This window comes from Somniosus microcephalus, chromosome 17 (assembly GCF_052327205.1).
Source record: "Somniosus microcephalus isolate GS21.2 chromosome 17, FLI_Smic_1.0, whole genome shotgun sequence".
Lineage (NCBI taxonomy): Eukaryota > Metazoa > Chordata > Chondrichthyes > Squaliformes > Somniosidae > Somniosus > Somniosus microcephalus.
This window is the reverse complement of record NC_141003.1, coordinates 33,350,578-33,378,074: the sequence shown is the minus strand read 5'-3', so window position 1 is coordinate 33,378,074 and position 27,497 is coordinate 33,350,578. Positions and strand designations below refer to the sequence as shown.

General features: G+C 43.8%; 1 protein-coding gene across 2 annotated transcripts in view; it reads right to left on the bottom strand.

Moving 5' to 3' along the window:
* Positions 1-26,485, bottom strand: part of lrrk2 (leucine-rich repeat kinase 2) — a 304,627-nt gene extending 278,142 nt beyond the window's left edge. The window contains exons 1-8 of one of the 2 annotated variants that reach the window (XM_086010172.1): positions 25,761-26,485; positions 25,572-25,657; positions 21,781-21,890; positions 19,800-19,888; positions 14,321-14,455; positions 1,491-1,625; positions 994-1,125; positions 750-869 (exon numbers count right to left, since the gene is read on the bottom strand). In XM_086010172.1, coding sequence (XP_085866298.1) covers positions 750-869; positions 994-1,125; positions 1,491-1,625; positions 14,321-14,455; positions 19,800-19,888; positions 21,781-21,890; positions 25,572-25,657; positions 25,761-25,896 — 943 coding nt within the window. In that variant the 5' untranslated portion in view covers positions 25,897-26,485. The remainder of the gene's footprint in view (positions 1-749; positions 870-993; positions 1,126-1,490; positions 1,626-14,320; positions 14,456-19,799; positions 19,889-21,780; positions 21,891-25,571; positions 25,658-25,760) is intronic. The other variant, XM_086010173.1, reaches the window with a different exon arrangement.
* Between the last annotated feature and the right edge of the window lie 1,012 nt (positions 26,486-27,497).

Here is a 27,497-nt window from a genome sequence, read left to right as displayed (position 1 = left end):
TGCACATAGTAAAAGAAAGAAATTGCGTGATTAGTCTGATGTTAGGCTGTGCCAAATCATTAGCTTTCAGCAGCAATTTGACAGGAACAGACATGACGGTTAGTGTTAAAAAGCAAAACAAACAGATCAATCAGAATTTGTAAAGACAAAAAGGTGTTTAAGGGTCTATCCCTGAAACATCAATCAGATTCTGAGCTCTCCATCCGAAATGTTAACCTTTCTTTTTTCTTGACAGATGCTGAAAACTTGCTATGTACTTCCAGCATTTTCTTATTTTAGTACAGCTAGCCAATTCAATGAGTATTTAATTTGGATTTAACCCAAAACTCAGTTGTTCCACATCATTTTTATTTTGAAAAAACAGCTTTAATTCATCCCTGTAAATTAGATTACATGGATTACATTAGAGCTTCAAGGTAAAGCATCATGGAGATCTAGGACAGCAGATGAATTTCCCTTACTCTGCTGTGCGGAGTTCTCAGTTGCAGTCATTCTACTTCAGGAAAGTGCCAAGTGAAGGCCTGGTGTCTCCAAATGGGCAGTGGGAGAGGGAAATGCAAAGGGGAATCTCCACTGGACCCCTCTCATGATTTCTAAAGGCTCTCCAAAATCAACATTAGTATTTTGGTGAGATGACTTTCAAAAGGATGATGAAGTGCATTTGCAAAACAGGAAGTTGTGCTCCACATCTTTGAACAAAGTTTCGACTGAATTCTTAGAAACACACATATTTTTGGAATGTTACTTACTTAAAAGAGCCAAACTGCTCAGAGCTGCAGCCTGTAATGTACCATTCTCTGGATATTTCAGAACTGCCTTAATGACAACCTCATGCACTCCATTCAGTACCAAAATATTGTAAAAATTATCTGGAAAACAAAAATTAAATTCAGTTTATTGATTATTTCAACTTCTCTTCAATAAAGTGCTTTCCAACATGGATAGGTGTTCATTAACATTGCATTACAGTTTTAAGTAAGAAATTAAACTTACCAAGTGTAAACCTCTGAAATAAACAGCAACCAATTTCATGAATTGCCTCACTGTCAGGAAATCTCTTCATTATATCAGTTACCAGACTGTAACATTTTTCATTTCCAGACATCAGAATTTCTACATTATTTTCTGAAAATAAAAATGTACATTCAATTTTGCATGGAAGAAAACTAATTCTCAGCTCCCTTGCACTTATTGTTTGAGCATTTATCTTGAAGTAACTGGTCACAGATTTGTCACGGTCTCCATTGTCGCACCTCACAGCCAGTGACAGATGTAATTTAAGAACACTAAACCCATTTTCTCTCCCTTTGCAACTGTTTGAAATTAGTTGTGGACCGTCAATCTCTGGATAGGATCAAATTAGTAACTATTGAAAATATGAAGCAGGAAGGTTGTTTGCTCATCCATCCCATCATTACAACTTAAATGATCACTTTTTAAACAATTTGATAAACAGTCCTGAAAAGAGATTATTCAGCAAATTGACTTACGTGGACCAGCCAAAGGAAGCAGAGCCCTCAGAGCATGCAGTACCGTATCTTCATGTTCACTAAAGTTTTTTATGGCTTCCAAAATGACCGAGTGATCTTTCACTTCCACAAATTCAATCACCTGCTCATCTGGAACTTAAATCAAAACCGAACATTATATATCAGGCATCAAAAATAAATGCAGAACAAAAGCCCAGCCACTTGTACAAGATGGATGGGTTGCACCTCAACAGGGCTGGGACCAATGTCCTCACAGGGAGGTTTACAGTGCTGTGGGGGAGGATTTAAACTAACCTGGCAGGGGGAGGGGCACCAGATGAAGTATTAGAGAGGAGAAACAAGGTGCACAGAGGACTGGGAGAGACAAACAGCATTAGAATAAGTTCAGAAATAGGAGGGATCAGACAGGAGGGAAATGCTAAGCAGGCTTAGAGTGCATATGTATGAATGCCCGGAGCATGGTAAATAAGTTTGGTGAGCTACACGCATAAATAGCCACATGGCATTATTGTGATATAGAAGCAATACCAAAGACCTGGCTCAAACAAAAGGGGGAAATGTGCACTTAATATTCCTGGCTACAATGTATTCAGGAAAGATAGGGAACGGACGAAAAAGGAGTGGGGGTGGTAGTATTGATCAAAGATACTGTTACAGCAGTAGAAAGGAATGATGCACTTGAGGGTTCATAGACAGAATCTATTTGATTAGAATTAAGGAATAGAGGAGCTATTAATGCTGCTGCGTATAACTATACGCCACCGAAAAGTGGGAAGGAATTAGAGGAGCAAATATGCAGACAAATTGCAGAAAGATGCAACAACTATAGGGTACCGATAATGGGGGACTTCAATTATCCTAATATAGGCTGGGAAAATAATGGTGTAAACGGCAAAGAGGGGAAGGAATTCTTTAAATGTATACAAGAGAATTTTCTTGATCAGTATATTTACAGCACAACAAGATAGGAAGCCGTGCTGGATCGAGTTCTGGGAAATTAAGTGGAGCAAGTTTCAGTGGGAAAGCATTCGGGAAACAGTGATCACAATATTAGGTATAGAATAGTTACGAAAAAAGACGAGGAAAAATCAAATGTGAAAATATTCAACTGGAGGGGGGCTAATTTTAGTGAGTTGAAAAGGGATCTGGCCCAGGTGGATTGGAATCAAAGATTAGCAGGTAAAACAATAAATGAGCAATGGAGGCCTTCAAAGAGGAGATACATAGATACATAGAAGATAGGAGCAGGAGTAGGCCATTCGGCCCTTCGTGCCTGCTCCGCCATTTAATGAGATCATGGCTGATCCTTTAATTCAGTATCCCGTCCCCGCCTTCTCTCCGTAACCCTTAACCCCTTTTGCCCGTAGAAATATATCTAATTCCCTCTTAAATATATTTAATGAGCTGGCGTACACTGCCCTCTGTGGCAATGAGTTCCACAGGTTCACCACTCTCTGAGTGAAGAAATTCCCCCTCATCTCTGTCCTAAATGGTTTAGCCCTTATCCTTAAATTATGTCCTCTAGTTCTGTTCTCACCCGCCAAGGGAAACATTCCTTCTGCATCCAGTCTGTCTAGACCTGTCAGAATTTTATACACTTCTATGAGGTCCCCTCTCAATCTTCTAAACTCCAGTGTGTACATCCCTAAACTACATAGTCTCTCCTCATAGGTCATTCCCGCCATTCCTGGTATCAGCCTGGTGAATCGCCGCTGCACCCCCTCCATGGCAAGAACATCCTTCCTCAGATGAGGCGACCAAAACTGTACACAGTACTCGAGGTGTGGTCTCACCAGTGCCCTGTACAGCTGCAGCAAGGTATCCCTGTTCCTGTATTCTAACCCTTTTGCTATGAAGGCCAGCATACCGTTTGCCTTCTTGACCGCCTGTTGCACCTGCATGCTCGCCTTCAGTGACTGGTGTACAAGAACACCCAGGTCTCTCTGTACTTCCCCCTCTCCCAATCTATTGCCATTTAAATAATAATTTGCCCTCCCGTTCCTGCACCCAAGGTGGATAACTTCGCACTTGTCCACATTATAGTGCATCTGCCATTTATCCGCCCAATCGCCCAGTCTGTCCAAATCGCTCTGGAGCTTCCTGGTCTCTTCCTCTGAGCCCACCCCCCCTCCTAGTTTAGTGTCGTCTGCAAATTTGGAAATGCTGCATCCGACTCCCTGATCCAGGTCATTAATGTAAATTGTGAACAGCTGGGGGCCCAGGACAGATCCCTGTGGTACCCCACTTGTTACTGCCTGCCATTCAGAAAATGAGCCGTTTATTCCAACTCTCTGTTTTCTATCTGACAGCCAGTTCCCTATCCACGCCAAAACTTTTCCCTTTATCCCATGAGCCTCAATTTTCCATGCTAATCTTTTATGTGGGACCTTATCGAAGGCCTTTTGGAAGTCCAGGTACACCACATCTACTGGCTCTCCCCCATCTATTCTACCAGTTACTCCCTCAAAAAATTCCAATAGATTAGTCAAGCACGATTTACCCTTTGTAAATCCATGTTGACTCTGTCCTATCCTGTCCCCATTTGCTAAGTGCTCCGCTATTTCATCCTTAATGATGGACTCCAGCATTTTGCCCACAACTGATGTAAGGCTTACAGGTCTGTAATTACCTGCTTTTTCCCTACCCCCCTTTTTGAATAGTGGGGTAACGTTAGCTACCCTCCAATCCATCGGCACTGTTCCCGAGTCTAATGAATTCTGAAAAATCATCCTTAGTGCATCCGCTATCTCTAGGGCCACCTCCTTCAGTACCCTAGGATGCATGTTATCAGGCCCTGGGGATTTGTCCACCTTCAATCCCTTTAGCTTCCTTAACACCATATCCTTAGAGATATTGATTTGCGTCAGTTCCTCCTTTGCCAATGTCCCTATTTTTCCCGACATCCCAGGGAGGCTTTTTGTGTCCTCCTTCGTAAAGACCGACCCAAAGTATGCATTTAGTTGATCTGCCATTTCCTTATTTCCCATTATATATTCCCCCGTATCTGACTGCAATGGACCAACTTTGGTTTTCACCAGTCTTTTCCTTTTGATATATTTATAAAAGCTTTTGGAGTTAGTTTTTATATTTTCCGCCAGCTTGTTTTCGTAAGCTATTTTGCCCCTCTTGATCATGCCCTTTGCCCTCCTTTGCTCTATCTTAAACTGTTCCCAATCTTCCGCTCTGGCGCTTTTTTTGGCTATTTTATATGCCCTATCTTTGGATTTTATGCTGTCTCTAATTTCCCCTGTTATCCACGGTTGAGTCACCTTTTTAGATTTCCTTTTATGCCAGATTGGTATAAACAATTTTTGCAATTTTGTCATTCTATCTTTAAATGTTTGCCATTGTTTATCTACCTCCAGTCCTCCCAGGAACGTTGTCCAATCAGACCTACTCAGTTCCCGTCTCATGGCATCATAATTCCCCTTGTTTAAATTCAGGACCTTAGTCTCTGAGTCAATTTCTTCGCTCTCCATTTCGAGTGAGAAATCGATCATGTTATGATCGCTCTGACCCAAGGGTCCCCGTACAACAAGATTACTGATTAGTCCCTTCTCATTGCACAGTACCCAGTCCAATATAGCCTGTTCCCGAGTTGGTTCCTCGACATATTGATCCAGATAACCATCCCTTAAACACTCGAGGAATTCCTCCTCCTCATTATTTTTACTGATTAGGCTAGTCCAATCTATATGTAAGTTAAAGTCACCTATGATGACAGCTGTGCTCTTATTGCACGCTTCTCTAATTTCCCTCGTGATGCCCTCCCTAACCTCTATTTTACTATTTGGAGGCCTATATACCACTCCTATTAATGTTTTTCGCCCCTCGCTATTTCTTAGCTCCACCCATATAGATTCTGTATTAACTGAGTTAATATCCTTCCTTTCAATTGCATTTATCCCCTCTTTTACTAGCAATGCTACCCCTCCTCCCTTTCTTTTTTGTCGATCCTTCCTAAATACTGAATACCCCTGTATGTTAAGCTCCCAGCCCTGCTCACCCTGCAACCATGTTTCCGTAATCCCAATTAGATCATAATTATTAACCTCTATTTCCACAGCTAATTCATCTACCTTGTTCCTGATGCTTCTCGCATTAAGGTATAAAACCCTCAGGCTTTTTTTATGCTCACATTTTTTATGAATTAGTTTGGCCCTTTGTTTTTTGTTCCTCACCCTTTTACCATTTATTTCTGTCTGCCTTTCACTTTCCTCTATTTCACTACATAGGTTTCTAGCCCCCTGCCATACTAGTTTAAATGCTCCCGAACTGCTTTATCAAAAATTACCCCGAGAACATCAGTTCCATCTCTGCACAGGTGTAGACCGTCCCTTTTGTATAGGTCACACCTACCACAAAACTGGTTCCAATGCCTCAAAAATTTAAAACCCTCCCTCTTACACCACTGCTCAAGCCACGTATTTAGCCTAACTATCCTGTTCTCTGTACTCTTCCTAGCACGTGGCACTGGTAGTAATCCAGAGATTACTACCTTCGAGGTACAGTTCGGGTACAGACTAGACACATTCACAGGAGGGGAAAGAAAGGGCATCTAAAGCTAGAGCTCCCTGAATGACTAAAGATAGAGAGATTAAAATGAAACAGAAAAAGGAGGCTTATGAGAAGTGTCAGGTTCATAATTCAGTAGATAACCAAGTTGAATACAAAAAGTAGTGAAGAACTGAAAAAGGAAATAAGAAAGGCAAAGAGAGTGTATGAGAATAGATTAGCAGGTAATATAAAAGGGAACCCAAAAGTCTTTTACAAATATATAAATAGTAAAAAGGTAGTCAGAAGGAAGGGTGGGGCCAATTACAGACCAAAAACGATGATCTTGTGGAGGCAGAGGGCATGGCTACGGTACTAATTGAATACTTTGCATCTGTCTTCACTGAAGAAGAGGGTGCTGCCAATGTCACAGTAAAAGGAGGAGAGAGTAGAGAAATTGGGTAGGATGCAATAAAGAGGGGGTACTTAAAAGGTTTGTAGCACTGTAGAAAAGTCACCCGGTCCATTCTAGGTTTCTGAGGGAAGGGTGGAAATTTGGGAGGCTCTGGCCATAATTTCCAATCTTCTTTAAATATGAGAGTGGTGCAACAGGACTGGAGGATTGCAAACGTTACACCCCTTTTTATTTTTTTTATTTTTTTTTAAATGGGGAGGGGGATAAACCTGGCAATTACAGGCCAGTCAGCCTAACGTCGTTGGTGGGGAAACTTTTAGAGACGTTAATCCAGGACACAATCACTTGCACTTGGAAAATCATGGGTTAATAAATGAAAGCCAGCATGCATTTGTTACAGGCAAATCATGTTAACTAACTTGATTGAGTTCTTTGATGATGTCTGAGCGAGCGGACCTGCAGGAGGAACGGAGTCGGAGACCGGGGATAAAGGCAAAGCAGAGCAGAGACCTGGGAGCCTGAGCGAACAAACCTGCGGCAGGAACGGAGTCGGACACTGGGGATAAAGGCAGCGCGGAGCAGAGACCTGGGTGTCTGAGCGAGCGGACTACCTGCGAGGGGGACAGTCGGCAAGTGACACAACGAAGGAGTGATGTCAGAATTCAAAGGTGTCGCTGGCACAAAGGAGCTGAGAGGCGAGTATACGGTATTTGTGGTAAGTTTTTTTGTTCTGTTTTTAGTATATTTCTGCGAAGTAGTTCATAGCCTATCTAATAGAGGGAAGTGCCAATTGGAGGGTAGCTCGAGTGTTTCTTGTTAAGTTTATTTCTGCTAAATTACCTCCATAGTCTGGTAAATAGAGGCATGGTAGGGCAGCTCAGTCCCATGATTTGCACATCCTGTGCCATGTGGGATATCCTGGACATTTCTTGTGGCCTGAACAACCACGTGTGCAGGAAGTGTCACCAACTACAACAACTCGAGCTCCGAGTTTCGGAGTTTGAGCGGCAGCTGGAGCTACTACAGTGCATCCGCGAGGCTGAGAAATACTTGGAAAGCACGTTCCTAGAAGTGTTCATCCCACAGCCTCAGAATGTGCAGGCAGAGAGGGAATGGGTGACCACCAGACAGAGAAGGAGGACCAGGCAAGTAGGGCCGGAGTCCCAAGAGTGCATCTCGCTCGCTAACCGGTTCACAGTTCTGGAAACTGAAGGGGGTGATGGCTCCTCTGGGGAGAGCAGCCAGAGCCAAGGCCTGCACCGGGGGGGGGGGGGGGGGGGGGGGGGGGGAGGGGGAGGGGGAGGGGGAGGGGGAGGGAGGGGGAGGAAGAAGAGTGGAACAGCAATAGTGATAGGGGATCAGATAGGCGTTTCTCTGGACGCAGACGTGACTCCAGGATGGTAAGTTGCCTCCCTGGTGCCAGGGTCAAGGATGCCACCGAGCGGCTGCCGGATACTCTGAGGGGAGAGGGTGAACTGCTAGAGGTCATTGTCCATATCGGTACCAACAACATAGGCAGAAAGAGGGATGTGGTCCTGCAGGCAGACTATAGAAACATAGAAGATAGGAGCAGGAGTAGGCCATTCGGGCCCTCGAGCCTGCTCCACCATTCAATGCGATCATGGCTGATCATCCAAATTCAGTACCCTGTCCCTGCTTTCTCCCCATATCCCTTGATCCCTTTAGCCTTAAGAAATATATCTAACTCCTTCTTGAATATATTTAAGAATGAATTGGCCTCAACTGTCTTCTGTGGTAGAGAATTCCACTGGTTCACCACTCTCTGGGTGAAGAAATTCCTCCTCATCTCAGCCCTAAATGGCTTACCCCTTATCCTTAGACTGTGACCCCTAGTTCTGGACTCCCCTGCCATCGGGAACAGCCTTCCTGCATCTAGTCTGCCTAGTCCTGTTAGAATTTTATAAGTTTCAATGAGATCCCCCCTCATTCTTCTAAACTCCAGCGAGTATAAGCCCAATCGACCCAATCTTTCCTCATACGTCATTCCTGCCACCCCAGGTATCAGTCTGGTGAATCGTCGCTGCACTCCCTCCATGGCAAGAACATCCTTCCTCAGATAAAGGCGACGAAAACTGCACACAATACTCAAGGTGTGGTCTCACCAAGGCCCTGTACAACTGCAGCAAGACATCCTTGCTCCTGTACTCGAATCCTCTCGCCACGAAGGCCAGCATACCATTTGCCTTCTTAACTGCCTGCTGCACCTGCATGCTTACCTTCAGCGACTGGTGCACAAGGACACCCAGGTCTCGTTGCACTTCCCCTTTTCCCAATCTATTGCCGTTCAGATAATAATCTGCCTTCCTGTTTTTGCAAGCAAAGTGGATAACCTCGCATTTATCCACATTATACTGCATCTGCCTTGCATCTGCCCAAATCGTACTGGAGTTTCTCTGCATCCTCCTCACAGCACACACGCCCACCCAGGGAGCTAGGAAAGAGATTAAAAAGCAGGACCTCAAAAAGGTACTAATCTCTGGATTACTTCCGGTGCCACATGCTAGGGAGTACAGGAATAGGAGGATAGAACAGATGAATGCGTGGCTGGAGACATGGTGCAGGAGGGAGGGCTTTAGATTCCGGAGGCATTGGGACCATTTCTGGGGAAGGTGGGACCTGTACAAGCTGGACAGGTTACACCTCAACAGAGCCAGGACCAATATTCTCGTGGGAAGGTTTGCTAGTGCTGTTGGGGAGGGTTTAAACTAGCATAGTAGGGGATGGGCACCAGCATGTAGGAGTGGAGGGGAGGAATGGGGTGCATGGAAGAGTGAGTGTGTTGGATGGTACTGGAGGGCAAGGTAGTGCTGGAGGCAGAAGTAGTACGATATTAGATAGGAGCAGACTAAGAAAAATTCAAAAATGGGTTTAAAATGCACGTACGTAAACGCACAAAGTGTGGTGATTAAGGTTGGTGAGCTACAAGCACAATTAGCCGTGTGGCAATATGATGTTGTGGCAATAACGGAAATGTGGCTTAAAAACGGTGAGGACTGGGCACTGAATATTCAAGGGTACAAGGTGTTCAGCAAAGATAGGGAAGGAAAAAAGGGAGGTGGGGTGGCAGTGCTGATTAAGGAAGGCATTGTAGTGTTGGAAATGGAGGATGTTTTTGAGGGGACATGGACAGAATCCATTTGGTTAGAGCTGAGGAGCAAAAGGGTTTCATCACGCTATTGGGGGTATTCTACAGGCCTCCAAAATGAGAGATGGAGGTAGAGGAGCAAATCTGCAGGGAAATCGCAGAGACATGCAAGAGTATAGAGTGGTGATATTGGGGGACTTTAATTACCCAAATATCAATTGGGATAATGCTAGGGTAAAGGGAAAGGAGGGGAGGAATTTCTTAAATGTGTTCAGGAGAATTTCCTTGATAAGTATGTTCTTGCCCCAACTAGGAAGGAGGCATTGCTGGATCTGGTGCTGGGGAATGAGGTGGGCCAGGTCGACCAAGTGTCTGTGGGAGAACACATGGGTAGGAGTGATCATAGAAACATAGAAAATAGGAGCAGGAGTAGGCCATTCGGCCCTTCAAGCCTGCTCCGCTATTCAATGCGATCATGGCTGATCATCCAATTTCAGTACCCTGTCCCTGCCTTCTCCCCATATCGCTTGATCCCTTTAATAGAAAAAAACGCAAGTTCGATGCGCTGCCTCTCCGGCGCACGCGTTCCACCCGTCAACCCCTTCTTTTAGGAGATCGGAAGTGCCGGTTTACCGCGCATTCGCACTGCATGCTTGAAACCAGCACTTTCGTTGGGCCTACGTGTGAGTACCCCATGCTGGGACCCGAATTTCTGGGCCAATAATTCCAGGATAACACTGACCCCGAGGTGATTTGAACACGCAGCCTTCTGATCTAGAGTCAGAAGCGCTACCATTGCGCCACGAGGTCCATCGTATCATAAGATTTAGATTAGCAATGGAGAGGAACAATCTAGAGTGGAACTTCTAAACTAGAATAGGGCTAACTTCAATGGGATGCAGAAGGATCTAGCCAGGGTAAAATGGAACCAAAGACTGACAGGAAAAACTGTAATAGAACAATGGGTGATCTTTAAGGAGATGTTCCAAGTACAGGCTAGGTACATTCCAACAAGAGGGAAGGGTAAGGGAACCAAAGCAAGGGCTCCGTGAATGACAAGGGAGATAGAGAAGATGATGGAACAAAAAAAAGAGGGTGCATGATGAATGTCAGGTGAATTCTTCAAGGGAAAACCAGACCAAATATAATAAGTTGAGAGGGGAAGTGAAGATGAAAATAAGATTTGCAAAGAGAGAATATGAGAGTAGAATGGCAGTTAACATAAAAGGGAACCCAAAAATCTTCTACCGACATGTAAACAGTAAGCGGGTAGTAAGAGGCGGGGTGGGGCCTATTAGGGACAAAGGTGGTGATATACTGCAAGCCTAGAGGCGCAGGGCAAGGCTAGAATACTCAATGAGTACTTTGTATCGGTGTTTACCAAGGAGGTGGATGCTGATAAAATATCGGTAGAAGCGGAAAAGGTAGAAGCAATGGAAGGGGGAAAATTGATAGACACGTTGTACCAGAAAGATTGTGTGTGCTTAGAGTGGATAAGTCGCCTGGTCCAGATGGCTTGAATCCCAGGTTGCTAAGGGAATTAGGGGAGGAGGTAGCAGAAGGGCTTGCCATAATTTTCCAATCTTCCTTAGATGTCGGGGAGGTGCCTGAGGATTGGAAAGTGGCAAATGTGACACCATTGTTCAAGAAAGGGTGCAAGGACAATCCTCATAAATGCAGGCCAGTCAGTTTAACAATAATCAAGGAAAAAACTAACAGGCACTTGGAGAGGTTTAAGCTAATTAAGGAGAGCCAACACGGATTTGTAAAAGGCAGATCCTGTTTGATTAATCTAATTGAATTTTTTGATGAAGTAACAGGGATGATTGATGAAGGGAATGCAATGGGTGTTGTCTACATGGATTTTAGGAAGGCGTTTGACAAAGTACCACATAGAAGGCTGGTTAACAAAATTGAGGCTCATGGAATAGCTGGGTCAGTGGCAGCTTGGATAAGGGATTGGCTTAAGGACAGAAAACAGCAAGTTGTGGTTGCTTTTCAGACTGGAGGATGGTAGACACTGGTGTTCCCCAAAGGTCAGCAGTGGGGTCACTGCTTTTTTTGATATATATGACCTGGGTATTAGAATTTCTAAATTTGCCGATGACACCAAACTTGGAGGTGTGGCAAACGGTGAGGATGATACCAATCGACTGCAACAGGACATAGAAAGGCTAGCAGAATGGGCGGACAAGTGGCAGATGGAATTTAATAGAGAGGTGTGAGGTGCTGCATTTTGACAGAAGGAACCGGGAGAGGCAATATACACTTAATGGCACAGTTTTAAAGAGTGTGCAGGGATAGAGGGATCTGGGAGTTAATGTGCATCGGTCCCTGAAGGTGGCGGGACATATCAAGAGAGTGGTTAGCAAAGCATATGGGATCTAGGGCTTCATAAACAGAGGTATTGAGTACAAAAGTAGAGAAGTTATGCTGAACCTTTATAAAGTGCTGGTTAGGCCACAGCTGGAGTATTGCGTCCAGTTCTGGTCACCACACTTTAAGAAGGATGTGAAAGCCCTCGAGAGGGTGCAGAGGAGATTTACCAGAATGGTTCCGGGGATGGGGGAATCTTAGCTACAAGAACAGGTTGGAGAAGTTGGATTTGTTTTCATTAGAGCAAAGGAGGTTGAGGGGTGTACAAGATTATGGCGGGTTTGGATAGGCTAGACGTGGAAAGGCTGTTCCCATTAGTTGATGGTACAAGGACGAGAGGACACAGATTTAAGGTTTTGGGCAAGAGATATGGGGGGGGGGGGTGGCGGGGGGGATGTGAGGGAAAACTTTTTTACGCAGCGAGTGGCGAGGACCTGGAACTCGCTGCTGATGGAAGCGGAGACACTCAATGTTTTCAAGGGGAGACTGGATAAGCACTTGAGGGAAATAAACTTACAGGGCTACGGGGATAGAGCGGGGCAATGGAACTGACTGGATTGCTCTACAGAGCGCCGGCATGGACTCGATGGGCTGAATGGCCTCCTTCTGTGCCATTATGACTCTAAGTAACGGAGAGGGTTGATGAATGTAGTGTCGTTGATGTTGTGTATATGGACTTTCAAAAGGCATTTGATAAAATACCACATAATATAATTGTTAGCAAAATTGAAGCCCATGGGATTAAAGGAGCAGTGGTGCATGGATTTGAAATTGGCTAAGGGACAAAAAGCAGAGAGTAGAGGTGAACAGTTGTTTTTCAGATTGGAGTGAAGTGTGCAGTGGTGTCCCCCAGGGGTCAGTGTTAGGACTACTGCTCTTTTTGATATATATTAATGACCTGGACTTGGGTATACAGGGCATAATTTCAAAGTTTGCAAAGGACACAAAACTCAGAAATGTAGTAAACAGTGAGGAGAATAGTAACAGACTTCAGTAGCACATAGACTGGTGAAATGGGGAGACACATGGCAGATGAAATTTAACGCAGAGAAGTGTGAAGTGATTCATTTTGGTAGGAAGAATGAGGAGAGGCAATATAAACGAAATGGTGCAAGAACAGAGAGACCTGGGGGTATACATACACAAGTCTTTGAAGGTAGCAGGACTAGTTGAGAAGGCTTTTAAAAAGACATACAGGATCCTTGGCTTTATAAATAGAGGCACAAAGTACAAAAGCAAGGAAGTTATGCTAAACCTTTATAAAACACTGGTTAGGCCCCAGCTGGAGTACTGTGGCCAATTCTGGGCACCACAGTTCAGGAAGGATGTCAAGGCCTTAGAGTGGGTGCAGAGGCGATTTACTAGAAAAGGTACCAGGGATGAAAGGCTTCAGTTACATGGAGAGATGAGAGAAACTGGGCTACTTCTCCTTAAAGCAGAGAAGGGGAGATTTGATAGAGGTGTTCAAAAATCATGAATGGTTTTGAGAGAGTAAATAAGAAGAAACTGTTGCCAGTGGCAGAAGGGTCTGTAACCAGAGGACACAGATTTAAGGTAATTGCCAAAAGAACCAGAGGTGGTGTGAAGAAAAAATTTAGGCAGCGATTGTTAGGCTCTGGAATGCACTGCAAGAAAGGGTGGTGGAAGCAGGTTCAATAAGAACTTTCAAAAGAGAATTGATAAATACTTGAAAAGGAAAAAATTGCAGGGCTGTGGGGAAAGAGCAGGAGAGTGGGACGAATTGGATAGCTCAAGATCAGCACAGGCACAATGAGCTGAATGGCCTCCTCCTGTGCAGTATAATTCTATGGCTACATGATTCCACGACTGTTGTCAATCAATGCAATGACCTACACAGGGGTATATACTAAATACATTTCTGGCAACAGTGAAAGTAACAGGTCGTCTATTTATTTCAGCCATTTGCAGAATGCAGGCAAAACAAGCATCTAAAAACAGTACATTTACAGTTGTCTGCAATTGGTTTTAGCCACTGTATTCGGAGGTTCCAAAGTGACTATAGAAAAAAGTGAAAACACAGGAAGGAAAAAAGGCAATGAATTAAGAGATCAAATATACCAGGCAAGGTTCAAAAGGAGGGCAAGAATTAAGAGAAACAGGGGACAGCATGAGTGTTTGTACTTTTGAGAAACCATCCAAACATGGAATTGCATGTATACACTTGCTCAACATTGGAATGGAACTTATATTGTGGTTTATCATCTTTTCATTCCTATTCTCGTCACAAATTGCTTTCAGCTTTTATACTAAACATTCAAAATGCAAAAATATTTCCAAGGGGATGTAAAATTGCTCAACACACATGTATTTTGCAAAATAACCAAACATCAAGAATTACAGGTGTTTGCCTTTAGTTTCAAACCCCTTTCCCCCCCCAAAAAAATCCTTTTATTGCAAGTGCATCTAGAACTGGATTACCTTTTTCCAAAAGTGTGCACAACACTCGACATCCATGCATCTGAATTCCACAATGACCAGCAAATGTCTGCATTCCCTCAATAACCAAAGAAAAAACATCCATTTCTTCATCTCGAACCAATAATGCAATTTCATCTGCAACATGATTTCAAAAGCAGCAATTTTCTTAAAGATGTTCACACAGAACTTAAATGTCAACATTGCACTAATGTAACAAAATGGAAAAACAAATTACTGCAACAGAACATAGCCAAATATTCAACCTTCTTTTTAAACTAACAATGAATAATGCATAAAAGGTTCGCTGTGGAGTAAACTTAAACCAGATTGAGCTCACAAATGCTATGTGCATAAATGAGTTACGTGAGTCTTCTTCATAAAAACACGTCAGCATTTAGACTGAGTAAAAATGGTTTAACACAAAACTATTAATTCCGAGTTCTGAAGGAAGGTCCCACCCGAGCTGCTGATCAACCTGTTGCGCAATTCCAGCATATTCTGTTGTTTCAGATTTCCAGTTTTCCTCTTTACCTCTACAAATGTTATGCACATTACATTGTTGACAACAATGAGTATCATTTATCCAGATGTCCATATCCATCATCATAAGCCATCATAAAAATTATGTGGTTCATGGATATTATCTAAACCCCCACACCCAAAAGATTAAATTACATCTTAAACTCAACCATGTATAACATTTTGGGAGAAAAACTTTCCTCATCTTTATTGAGGCCAATGATAATTAAAGAATAAAACTACCCTGATTGAAGACTGAGAGTTCACTGTTACACAGTTAATAACAGGTTGCAATATGGATAATAGAAATCCAATTCAACAGTATGGAGAATAATGAATAGCTAGTTTAACAGTCTTCTGAATTCCAAAAAGGGTATGACTCCTTGTACTTGCTTTGTATATACAATTAATAACTTTAAAACATATATATATACACTGTGGGACAGCACTTTCTATTTGGCTCTTATTTTGTACTGGTGGGGGTGAAGTCTATCACCATGCGCATTCACTTGATGCATGATGAAAGATTAATAACTTACACAAATCACAAGGTTAGTGAGTTAATCTGCAGTTGCTAACCAGGCAGTCACAGTTCAGTAAATATTACAAGTACGGCTTGTGATGTGTGAAAGCATCACCTACTTCAATTTTTGCTGAGTGCAATTTTCCTGGTCAATTAGGTTGAAAGAGCTGAGCCCACATTCTCATTTTGCACAACAAACTAACATCACAGACTTAACCTCAGATAGGTTTTCAAATTTGGATTCTGGGTCAACTGAAATTTTCAAGACTGAGATCAATAGATTTTTATTAGGTAATGAGTATCAAGGGATATGGATCAAAGGCGGGTAAATAGAGTTGAGCTTCAGATCAGCCATGATCTAGTTGAATGGCGGAACAGGCTCAAGGGGCTGAATGGCCTACTCCTGTTCCTATGAATCAGGATAGGTTTTGCCAATGAAAAATGAACTGCTGAGATGAAGTGATAAAACAGAAGGACATCATCAGGGAAAGCTGTCTGATCTCTGGCAAAACTTAGTGTACATTCTATCAGTAAGAATGGACTCTCACCTCACAAATAGAGTCATAGAGTTATACAGCACAGAAAGAGCCCCTTTGGCCCACTGTGTCCGCGCCGGACATCAAGCCCTGTCTATTCTAATCCCATTTTCCAGCACTTGGTCTGTAGCCTTGTATGCTATGGCGTTTCAAGTGCTCGTCTAAATGCTTCTTGAATGTTGTGAGGGTTCCTGCCTCTATCACCCTTTCAGGCAGTGAGTTCCAGATTCCAACCACCCTCTGGGTGAAAAAGTTTTTCCTCAAATCCCCTCTAAACCTCCTGCCCCTTACCTTGAAGCTATGCCCCCTGGTTACTGAACCCTCTACTAAGGGGAAAAGTTCCTTTCTATCTACCCTATCTATGCCCCTCATAATTTTGTACACCTCAATCATGTCCCCCCTCAGCCTTCTCTGCTCTAAGGAAAACAACCCCAGCCTGTCCAGTCTCTCTTCATAGCTGAAACGCTCCAGCCCAGGTAACATCCTGGTGAATCTCCTCTGCACCCTCTCCAATGCAATCACATCCTTCCTACAGTGTGGCAACCAGAACTGCACAGAGTTTTCCAGCTGTGGCCTAACTAGCATTTTGTACAGCTCCATCATAACCTCCCTGCTCTTATATTCTAATGATGAAGCCAAGTATCCCATATGCCTTCTTACCTGTCCTGCTGCCTTCAGGGGTCTATGTACATGCACACCAAGGTCGCTCTGATCCTCTGTCCTTCCTAGGGTCCTACCATTCATTGTGTATTCCCTTGCCATGTTAGTCCTCCCAAAATGCATCATCTCACACTTTTCAGGGTTAAATTCCATTTGCCACTGTTCTGCCCATCTAACCAACCCGTCTATAGCGTCCTGTAGCCGGAGGCTTCCCTCCTCGCTATTTACCACTCAACCAATTTTCGTAACATCTGCGAACTTACTGATCATACCTTCTACATTCATATCTAAATCATTAATGTACACTACAAACAGCAAAGGACCCAGCACCGATCCCTGCGCTACACCACAGGACACAGGCTTCCAGTCACAAAAACAACCTTCGAACATCACCCTCTGCCACCTGCCATTAAGCCAATTTCGGATCCAAATGTGCCAAATTGCCCTGGATACCATGGGCTCTTACCTTCTTGACCAGTCTCCCATGCGGGACTTTTGTCAAAAGCCTTACTGAAGTCCATGTAGACTACATCAACTGCACTACCCTCACCCACACACCTAGTCAGCCCCTCAAAAAATTCAATCAAATTAGTTCGACATGATCTCCCCCTGACAAAGCCATACTGACTATCCTTGATTAATCCTTGCCTTTCCAAGTGGAGACTTATTCTGTCCCTCAGAATTTTTTCCAATAATTTCCCTACCACTGATGTTAGGCTCACTGGCCTGTAATTCCCTGGTTTACCCCTACTACCCTTCTTGAATAATGGTACTACGTTAGCTGTTCTCCAATTCTCTGGCACCTCCCCTGTGGCCAGAGAGGGTCTGAAAATTTGTGCCAGAGCCCCTGCAATCTCCTCCCTTGCCTCACACAACAGCCTGGGATACATCTCGTCTGGGCCTGGGGATTTGTCCACTTTTAAGCCCGCTAAAACCGCTAGTACCTCCTCCCTCTCAATACTAATTTGTTCAAGTACATCCCAATCCCCCTGCCTGATTTCTATGCCTACATCGTCCTTCTCCATAGTGAACACAGATGCAAAATATTCATTTAAAACCTCACCCACATCTTCCGGCTCTACATAGATTGCCACTTTGGTCCCAAACGGGCCCTACTCTTACCCTGGTTATCTTCTTGCCCTTAATATACTTATAAAACACCTTGAGATTTTCCTTTATTTCGCCCGCCAGCGTTTTTTCATGCCCCCTCTTCACTCTCCTAATTTATTTTTTAAGTACCCTCCTGCACTTTCTATACTCCTCTAGGGCTTGCACTGTTTTTAGTCCCCTTTTTTTCCCTAATCCATTCTCGTATATCCCTTGACATCCAGGGTTCCCTGGGCTTGTTGGTCCCACCCTTGACCTTTACGGGAACATGTTGGCGTTGTACTCTCTCTATTTCCTTCTGAAAGACTCCCATTGCTCTGATGTGGATTTTCCTGCAAGTGGCTGGTCCCAGTCCATTTTGGCCAGATCCTGCCTGATCATATTAAAATCGGCCTTCCCCCAATTTAGAACCTTTATTTCCGGTCCATCTTTGTCCTTTTCCATGACTACCTTAAATCTCACCAAATTATGGTCACTGTCACCAAAATGCTCTCCTAATGACACTTCTACCACTTGCCTGGCTACATTCCCTAGAATTAGGTCCAGTACCACCCCCTCTCTTGTAGGACTTTCTACATGCTGGCTCAAAAAGCTCTCCTGGATGCACTTTAAGAATTCCACACCCTCGAAGCCTTTCACACTCTGACTATCCCAGTTAATATTGGGGAAGTTGAAATCCCCTACTATTATTACCCTATTATTTCTACACTTGAGATTTGCCTACATATCTGTTCCTCTATCGCCCCCTGACTGTTTGGGGGCCTATAGTACACTCCCAGCAAAGTGCTTGCCCCCTTTTTGTTTTTAAGTTCTACCCATATGGCCTCATTAGAGGAACCTGCTACGATATCGGCCCTCCTTACAGCAGTAATTGACTCCTTGATTAATATTGCGACACCCCTTCCTCTTTTACACCCCCCTCTGTCTCGCCTGAAGATTCTATACCACAGAATATTGAGCTGCCAGTCCTGCCCCTCCCTCAACCATGTCTCTGTGATAGCAACAATATCATACTCCCATGTGTTCATCAACACCTTCAATTCATCTGCCTTACTCGCAAGACTCCTTGCATTAAAATAAATGCCATCCAGCCTTGCCATACTCCCTTGTGCCGGTACATATTTGCTTTGCCTTCCAGGCTGACTTGTTCTTCCTCCTATATTTGGCTGTGCATCACCCCCTACTATAGCTCCACTCTGTATCCCATCCCCCTGCCAAGTTAGTTTAAACCCCCCCCGCACAACAGTACTAGCAAATCTCCCCGCAAGGATGTTGGTCCCGTTCCGGTTCAGGTGCAACCCATCCGACTTGTACAGGTCCCACCTTCCCCAGAAGCAGACCCAGTGATCCAGGAAACTAAAGCTCTCCCTCCTGCACCAACTCTTTAGCACGCATTCATCTGCTCTATCCTCCTATTCCTATACTCACTAGCACATGGCACCGGGAGTAATCCAGAGATTACAATCTTTGAGGTCCTGCTTTTTAATCTGCTACCTAGCTCCCTAAATTCTTGTTGCAGGACCTCATCCCTCTTTCTACCCATGTCGTTGGTAGCAATGTGAACCACGACCTCTGACTGTTTACCCTCCCCCTTCAGAATGCCTTTCAGCCATTCAGTGACATCCTTGACCCTGGCACCAGGGAGGTAACATACCATCCTGGAGTCACGTCTGCAGTCACAGAAACGTCTATCTGTTCCCCTTATGATAGAGTCCCCTAGCACTATTGCTCTCCCACTCTTTTGCCAATAGATGCATCATAGAAGCTATTCTAATGTACAACCACAGGCACCAAACCACCCAATTCCTGAGCAAAACTGCAAACTATTTAACAGTTCATCTAACTCCCAGACTCAAATCAACTGAAGTCTGCAAAATTACACTCTGCGTATCTGGCCACATGATTTTCCCAACAACTGCCTATAATTTTCTGTTTATTTTCCTGTGACAATCACTAGCCCAAATTATAAGGGAATTATGATGGTATAAAACAGGTAATTGTGAACCTACTGTACATTACATTGATTTTCATGCATGTTTTCTGTCTCCATCGAGGCCAGAAAATATACATAAAGAAAAGGCACGTTGTTAACAATGTTGGATTTATTTTTCAGATTTAACTGGAGTTACTATACCTGACTGAACAAGGAGTGTTAACACCTTAAGGCCAAGCAGCAGTATGGTGGGATGAAAATTGTAAGTCAACAACAAATTCAGGATCTGTCTAAAATATAAATGGAGGAAGAAAAAAAAAGACATCAAATATTGCAATAAAAAACATTTTAAAAAAGGAGCAATTTCAAAATGAAATACTTTCAGATGCTACTGGTAATCTATTTTTTTTTATTGCAACTGTAATCAAGATCCCTCCTTCCCTGGTAGCTAAAGTGCAGTGCTAAGCCATAGAAATACCAGAAGGTCTGTGCTGAATTAGCCAATTTCAGTCAAATCAGTTGTACTGCCACAAACACTTACAGCACCCATGGGCAAGGGAAGGAAAATTTTAAAAAAAAGTCACCAAGACTTCCCACTCCAGGAACTGCTGCTGAAAACATGGACAATCTTGAGGGCACCAGGGTGCTTGGTCAAGTTGCTTTCTTGATGAAACATTCAGCAATTGGTCTCCATTTGACCAGTTCTGAAGTGGGAATTGTTTTATTCCATTCAAATTTCACTGCACAGAATCAAGCATGGTTGTAAAGTGCTCTGCAGAAGAATAGTGTACTGACACTCACTATCCAGACTCATACGGGAAGAATGGTCACATGGGGGAGCTACTAGAGGCCTGTGGTACCACACCCCATCAAGAGACAGCACCTTCAGGATTGCAGAGAAGAAAATTGGTGGGAAAGCAAATAAAAATAAAGTACAATGTGAAATATTCTATACAAGTATTAACGGTGATTACGAGCCACATAAATATAGGCAAGAGCATGTCAACAGTTCAATCCACATCTTTGAGTTGCAACTGTGCTAGAAAAAGAAAAAAAAAGCAGTTTAGGTTCACAAACCTAGAAGAGGTTTTTAATTGGTAAAAGTAATGAGTGGCAAGGAAATGAGAGTCTGCATGTACAAGAGAACAGAAAGCAGTTCATTACATATATAGGTACAGAGGGGGAAGAGTCAGTTAAATCAACAAAAGTTGAAAAAAGTAACAGAAAAATTAAGTAGCCACATAAGTACAAGAAAACTCCAATCAGTTAAAAGGGAAGCCATCAAGTAATGAAGATTCTAAGCAATATAAAATGGGAAGATATATGCAGTTGTGAACATTGAGGAGAAGAAAAAAGGTAAGTGAAAGAGGGGGGAAAAAAGAACAAGTCACTAAGAATTAAGTATAGAAGAATCAAGTTGTGACACAGTGGAATAGAAAAGGTGCAAAAAACAATGAAGAGTGGAATGAGAGGAATGAGCCATGGGCAAGAAACTAGGGTAAGTGAGCAAAGAATCTGAACCTTAAATTAGAAAGGAAGACTGCAATAGCAGATCTGAGATTAAATGGGGTGATCCCAATGTCAGATAAAAGACTGAATTATATAAATGTTTAAGCCACACTGTAAAGTTAACCATTTGTACTAACAATAAGCTGTAATTTCAAATGCTTTTAAACATTAATCATGAATTTACGATAACACTGCTCCAATCAGTTGGAGGATATTCTGTTTTATATTGACAGGAGTATTATACCATACAACACATAACTAGCTAAACTCCATGGCTTATCACATGAGGAGTCATGACCAAATGCCATGTTTGGGTCAAGCGGGGTTAGAGGACAGAGCTGGTTAGGTGCATAGATGTAATTCAGTGCCCTACATTCTGTCCTTATCTTTATATAGTTCCATTAATACATCCCTATGTCCACATTTATAATGGAAAGTACCTATGTAACTTGTCACACTGTAATTAGACACTTCCACCAATCTTAAAAGATCCCAAAGTACTATTCAAAGAGGAGCTGAAAGCACTATTCAAACAGGAACTGAAAGTTAAGGAACTGAAAGCTCTTCTGGTGTACTGCAAATTTACTTTTAGAATATGAACATCAATTCTAATTATGTTGGAATTATTTCACATACATTTCATCCTTGTCATGTGAATGGAGAAAATACTTACTGATGCACTCCAAGAACATCCCAGTCTTTTCCCACGTCTTGGGGTGCAGCCAATTTGTTAATTATGTCTGGACAGAGCTCAATCAGTTTACAGAGTAAAGACCAACCTGCCTGGTCAAAGTAAAAAAAGCACATCCATGAAGCTCATTAACATACATTTATTTCTGTTCATTTTACCATTTGTCAGCAGTACAATTTCAAACCTGCTTAGTATTCGGTTGTAAAATACACAATAGAGATATAATTCATCAGGGAACGGTAGCGTAGTGCTAATGTCACTGTGCTAGTAAGCCAGAGGCCTGGACTAATGATCCAGAGACGCAAGTTCAAATCCCACCACAGCAGCTGGGGAATTTAAACTCAGTTAATTAAATAAATCTGGTATAATTATTACTATCAGTAATGATAACCATGAAACTATCGGATTGTCGTAAAAACCCGTCTGGTTCATTAATTTCCTTTAGGGAAGGAAATCTGGCCGATATGTGACTCCAGACCCACAGCAATGTGGTTGACTTTTAATTGCCCTCTGAAATGGCCTAGCAAGACACTCCGTTGCAGCAAACCGCTACAAAACCAAATAATAAAAAATGAAACAGGATTGACTTCAGCACCGGCTACAGACACGACAGCAGCACACCCAGCCCAGTCAGCCCTGCAAAGTCCTCCTCACCAACATCTAGGGACTTGTGCCAAAATTGGGAAAGCTGTCACACAGACATAATCATACCTTTCAGCTAATGTCCCAAACTCCTCCATCACCATCCCTGGGTATATCCTGTTCCACCGGCAGGATAGACCCACCAGGGGTGGCGGCACAGTGGTATACAGTCGAGAAGGAGTGGTCCTCGGATTCCTCAACATTGACTCCGGAGTCTCATGGCTTCAGGTCAAGCATGGGCAAGGAAACCTCCTGCTGATTACCACCTACCGGCCTCCATCATCTGATGAATCAGTACTCCGCCATGTTGAACGCCACTTGGAACAAGCACTAAGAGTAGCAAGGGCACGGAATGTACTCAGGGTGGGGGACTTCAATGTCCATCACCAAATGTGGCTCGGTAGCACCACTACTGACCGAGCCCCGAAGGTCATAGCTGCTAGTTTGGGCCTGCAACAGGTGGTGAGAACACCAACACGAGGGAAAACCCTACTTGACCTCATCCTCACCAATCTATCTGTCGCAGATGCATCTGACCATGAGAGTATTGGTAGCAGTGACCACCGCACAGTCATTGTGGAGAAGAAGCCCCGTCTTCACACTGAGGACATCCTCCATCATGTTGTGTGGCACTACCACCGTGCTAAATGGGATAGATTGAGAACAGATCTAGCAGCTCAAAACTGGGCATCCATGAGATGCTGTAGGCCATCAGCAGCAGCAGAATTGTGTTCCACCACAATCTGTAACCTCATGGCCCGGCATATCCCTCGCTCTACCATTACCATCAAGCCAGGGGACCAATCCTGGTTCAATAACGAGCATGCCAAGAGCAGCACCAGGCATAGCTAAAAATGAGGTGCCAAGCTGGTGAAGATGCAACACAGGACTACATGCATGCTAAAAAGCAGAAGCAGCATGCTATAGACAGGGCTAAGCAATCCCACAATCAATGGATCAGATCAAAGCTCTGCAGTCCTGCCACATCCAGTCATGAATGGTGGCGGACCATTAAACAACTAATGAGAAGAGGAGGCCCCATGAATATCCCCATCCTCAATGGTGGTGGAGCCCAGCATGTGAGTGCAAAAGACAAGGCTGAAGTGTTTGCAACCATCTTCAGCCAGAAGTGCAGAGTGGATGTTCCATATCGGCCTACTCCTGAGGTCCCCACCATCACAGAAGCCAGTCTTCAGCCAATTCGATTCACTCCATGTGATATGAAGAAACGGCTGAGCGCACTGGATACAGCAAAGGCTATGGGCCCTGACAACATCCCGGCTATCGTGCTGAAGACTGGTGCTCCAGAACTAGCTGCACCTCTAGCCAAGCTGTTCCAGTACAGCTACAACACTGGCATCTATCCGACAATGTGGAAAACTGCCCAGGTATGTCCCGTCCACAAAAAGCAGGACAAATCCAACCCGGCCAATTACCGCCCCATCAGTTTACTCTCAATCATCAGCAAAGTGATGGAAGGTGTCATCTACAGTGCTATCAAGCGGCACTTACTCACCAATAGCCTGCTCACTGATACCCAGTTTGGGTTCCACCAAGACCACTCGGCTCCCGACCTCATTACAGCCTTGGTCCCAACATGGACAAAGGAGCTAAATTCCAGAGGTGAGGTGAGAGTGACATCAAGGCAGCATTTGACCGAGTGTGGCATCAAGGAGGCCTAATAAAACTGAAGTCAATGAGAATCAGGGGGAAAACTCTCCACTGGCTGGAGTCATACCTAGCACAAAGGAAGATGGTTGTGGTGATTGAAGGTCAATCATCACAGCCCCAGGACATCACTGCAGGAGTTCCTCAGGGCAGTGTCCTAGGCCCAACCATCTTCAGCTGCTTCATCAATGACCTTCCCTCCAACATAACATCAGAAATGGGGATGTTTGCTGATAACGGCACAGTGTTCAGTGCCATTCACAACTCCTCAGATAATGAAGCAGTCCATGCCCGCATGCAACAAGACCAGGCTTGGGCTGATAAGTGGCAGGTAACATCGCACCACAGAAGTGCCAGGCAATGACTATCTCCAACAAGCGAGAGTCTAAACACCGCCCCTTGACATTCAATGGCATTACTATCGCCGAAACCCCCACCATCAACATCCTGGGGGTCACCATTGACCAGAAAATGAACTGGACTAGCCACATAAATTCTGTGGGAACAAGAGCAGGGCAGAGGCTAGGTATTCTGCGGTGAGTGTTTCACCTCCTTGACTCAGCAAAGCCTTTCTACCATCTACAAGGCACAAGTAAGGAGTGTGATGGAATACTCTCCACTTGCCTGGATGAGTGCAACTCCAACAACACTCAAGAAGCTGGACACCATCCAGCCCGCTTGATTGGCACTCCATCCACCACCGGCGTACCGTGGCTGCAATGTGTACCATCTACAAGATGCACTGCAGCAACTCGCCAAGGTTTCTTTGGCAGCACCGCCCAACCCTGCGACTTCTTCCACCTAGAAGGACAAGGGCAGTAGACGCATGGGAACACCCCCACCTCCAAGTTCCCCTCTAAGTCACACATCATCCTGACTTAGAAGTATATCGCCGACCCTTCATCGTCTTGCTGGGTCAAAATCCTAGAACTCCCTACCAAACAGCACTGTGGGAGTACCTTCACCTCACGGACTGCAGCAATTCAAGGCGGCGGCTCACCACCACCTTCTCAAGGGCAATTAGGGATGGGCAATAAATGCTGGCCTTGCCAGTGACGCCCACATCCCATAAAAACTAATTTAAAAAAAGTCCAGGCTATTTTGGTAAGGACAAATTTCCATTACGGGACACGTGGTGTCCATGGAAAACATTTGGCAAACTTTTTAGAGTTGGCGAGTGACACTTGTGCACGACATGCACAAGTGAAATGCTAACGTTTCCACGTGGTTCATGCTACTTAAGTTGTGCAAATCAATACATGCAACACTTCATGAAGAATTTGCTTCTTTTAGGAATAAAAAGGTATGGATCATTTTAAAACTTGAGCCATACATTGACCTTGGATGGTGAAACAAAACTGGGCCAAAACAAACCTATTAACTGTACCAGTCACACGCCATCATATCTTTAAGTGACATAAACAGAAAGTAGGTCATAATAAATAAAAAAGGTCACAGCCTACCTGTTGAATACTGGAAACGTCGGTAAAAGATTCCAGAACTATCAGCAACGGCGTGTGGACGTTCTTATTTCCGAATAAAATCGAGGCTATTTAAAATGTAAACAACCAGATGACATGACAGATCTATCTTCTGATAATGGATTTTTTTTAATGTATATACAAATTCTCACACCAACATCGCGCACTTACCATTTTGAACGGCGGTGAGTTGACTCAAGTCCTCCAAAATCTGAAGCAGAGTGTCGACTTGCTTCCCCTGCTCTACGTTTTGGAGACGAACGATGAGTTTTTTAAGGTTTTCTTCCTGTTGCTCCGAGTCCGCCATGGTTTGTCGACAATTTCAATATTGGACACTTTCCATTTTTATACGAAGACAAAACCATCTGATGGTTAACAGCGTTCTGGGTTTGACCAGGCCCTTCCTTCCTTCAAAAGTGGTTAGGATATGACTGCTCGGGCCTCGGCCATAGTGGTGCTGCTCAAAATAATTTTTAAAAACTGAGAGAGTTACAAAAGTTTCCGATCCTGCTGCAAGGACTTTCCGAGCAGTGGCTTCACCACACCAGCTGGGTTCCGCTGTTACTCGCCAGCTATCGGCAACCTTGGTTGCGCCCTTCTGATTTTCTTTTAAGTATCACAGGCAACAGCTCCATTTGTTTCTAAAAATAAAATCGGCATTGGTGTTGTTGGAAGTCCAAAGCCGGCGTCAAATGGCAGGCCGTGCCGTCAGAAACTGCAGAAAATGAACTCCCTTGGTTGCAGCAACCGAAGGAAATTTGGCAAGTTACCAAGGCCCTCACAACGTAACACCAGAATAAAGCACAACAGCCATCATGAGTTATACTTTATCTCCCCAGTTTATCAATTAAGTTACCACTTGCTTGGCACCTTACTCTACAATTTACTATTTTAGTCAGGCTGACGTCTGACGCAGGAAGAAACCAGTCACGTTTCAGAGGCTCCAATTCGAGTCACAGAGAAGGTTACACCCATCTGTGAGGTTTCCTTTTCCCACAAATGAATTGCAGCTCAATCAAAACATTTCTGTTTGACCTATAAATGCACTAAATTTGATTTGAGCACATAATCCAGACTGAGATTCCAGTGTAGTACTGAGGGAGTACTGCACTGTTGGAGGTGCCATCCTGTCAGTGAGATGTTGAACTGAGGCCATGCTCTCTCAGGTGGACCTGAAAGATTCCATGGCATTATTTCAAAGAAGAGCAGGGGAGTTCTGCCCGGTGTCCTGGTCAGTATTTATCCCTGATCAACATCACTATCAAACAGATTATCTGGTCATTATCTGCCACATTTCCTACATGTCAACAGTGACTACACTTTAAAAAAAGTACTTTGTGGCTGTGAAGCACTTTGGGAAGGCCGGAGGTCATGAAAGGCGCTATATAAATGCAAGTTCTTACTTTCTTTAATATGTCATTTACAGACAGAACAGTTGATTTCTATAGAGTTGAAAGGAGGTTATCAATTTTCTTATAAAAATACTGTATTTTAGGTAAGGGGCACTATATACCAGGAATGCTCAACCGTTTGGGGCTGGAGACACAGGCCAAAATGAGTGAGTAGGCCATCTGTGATTGAGGCAGAAATATGAGCCCCCATACATAAAAATGCAAGTCCCCATACACACAAATATCAAGATCTCCAAAAATGAGACCAACATACACAAAAATGCAAGACTGCTCACACAAACAATTCAAGCCCTCCCCCAATTCCCTACCCGCCCCCACCATCCTAGATTAAAATAAAAGGGATACTGACTTAGCAGATTTTGGTTTGATGGTCGGTAATGTGAAGGGGAAGTGAAAATAAAATCTTGAAAGCATATGCCCGGACAATGACGACTTACAGTTAACATTTATATTCATTTGGAAGGGTGTTATATGGAGGCTGCAGTGAGTAGGAGTT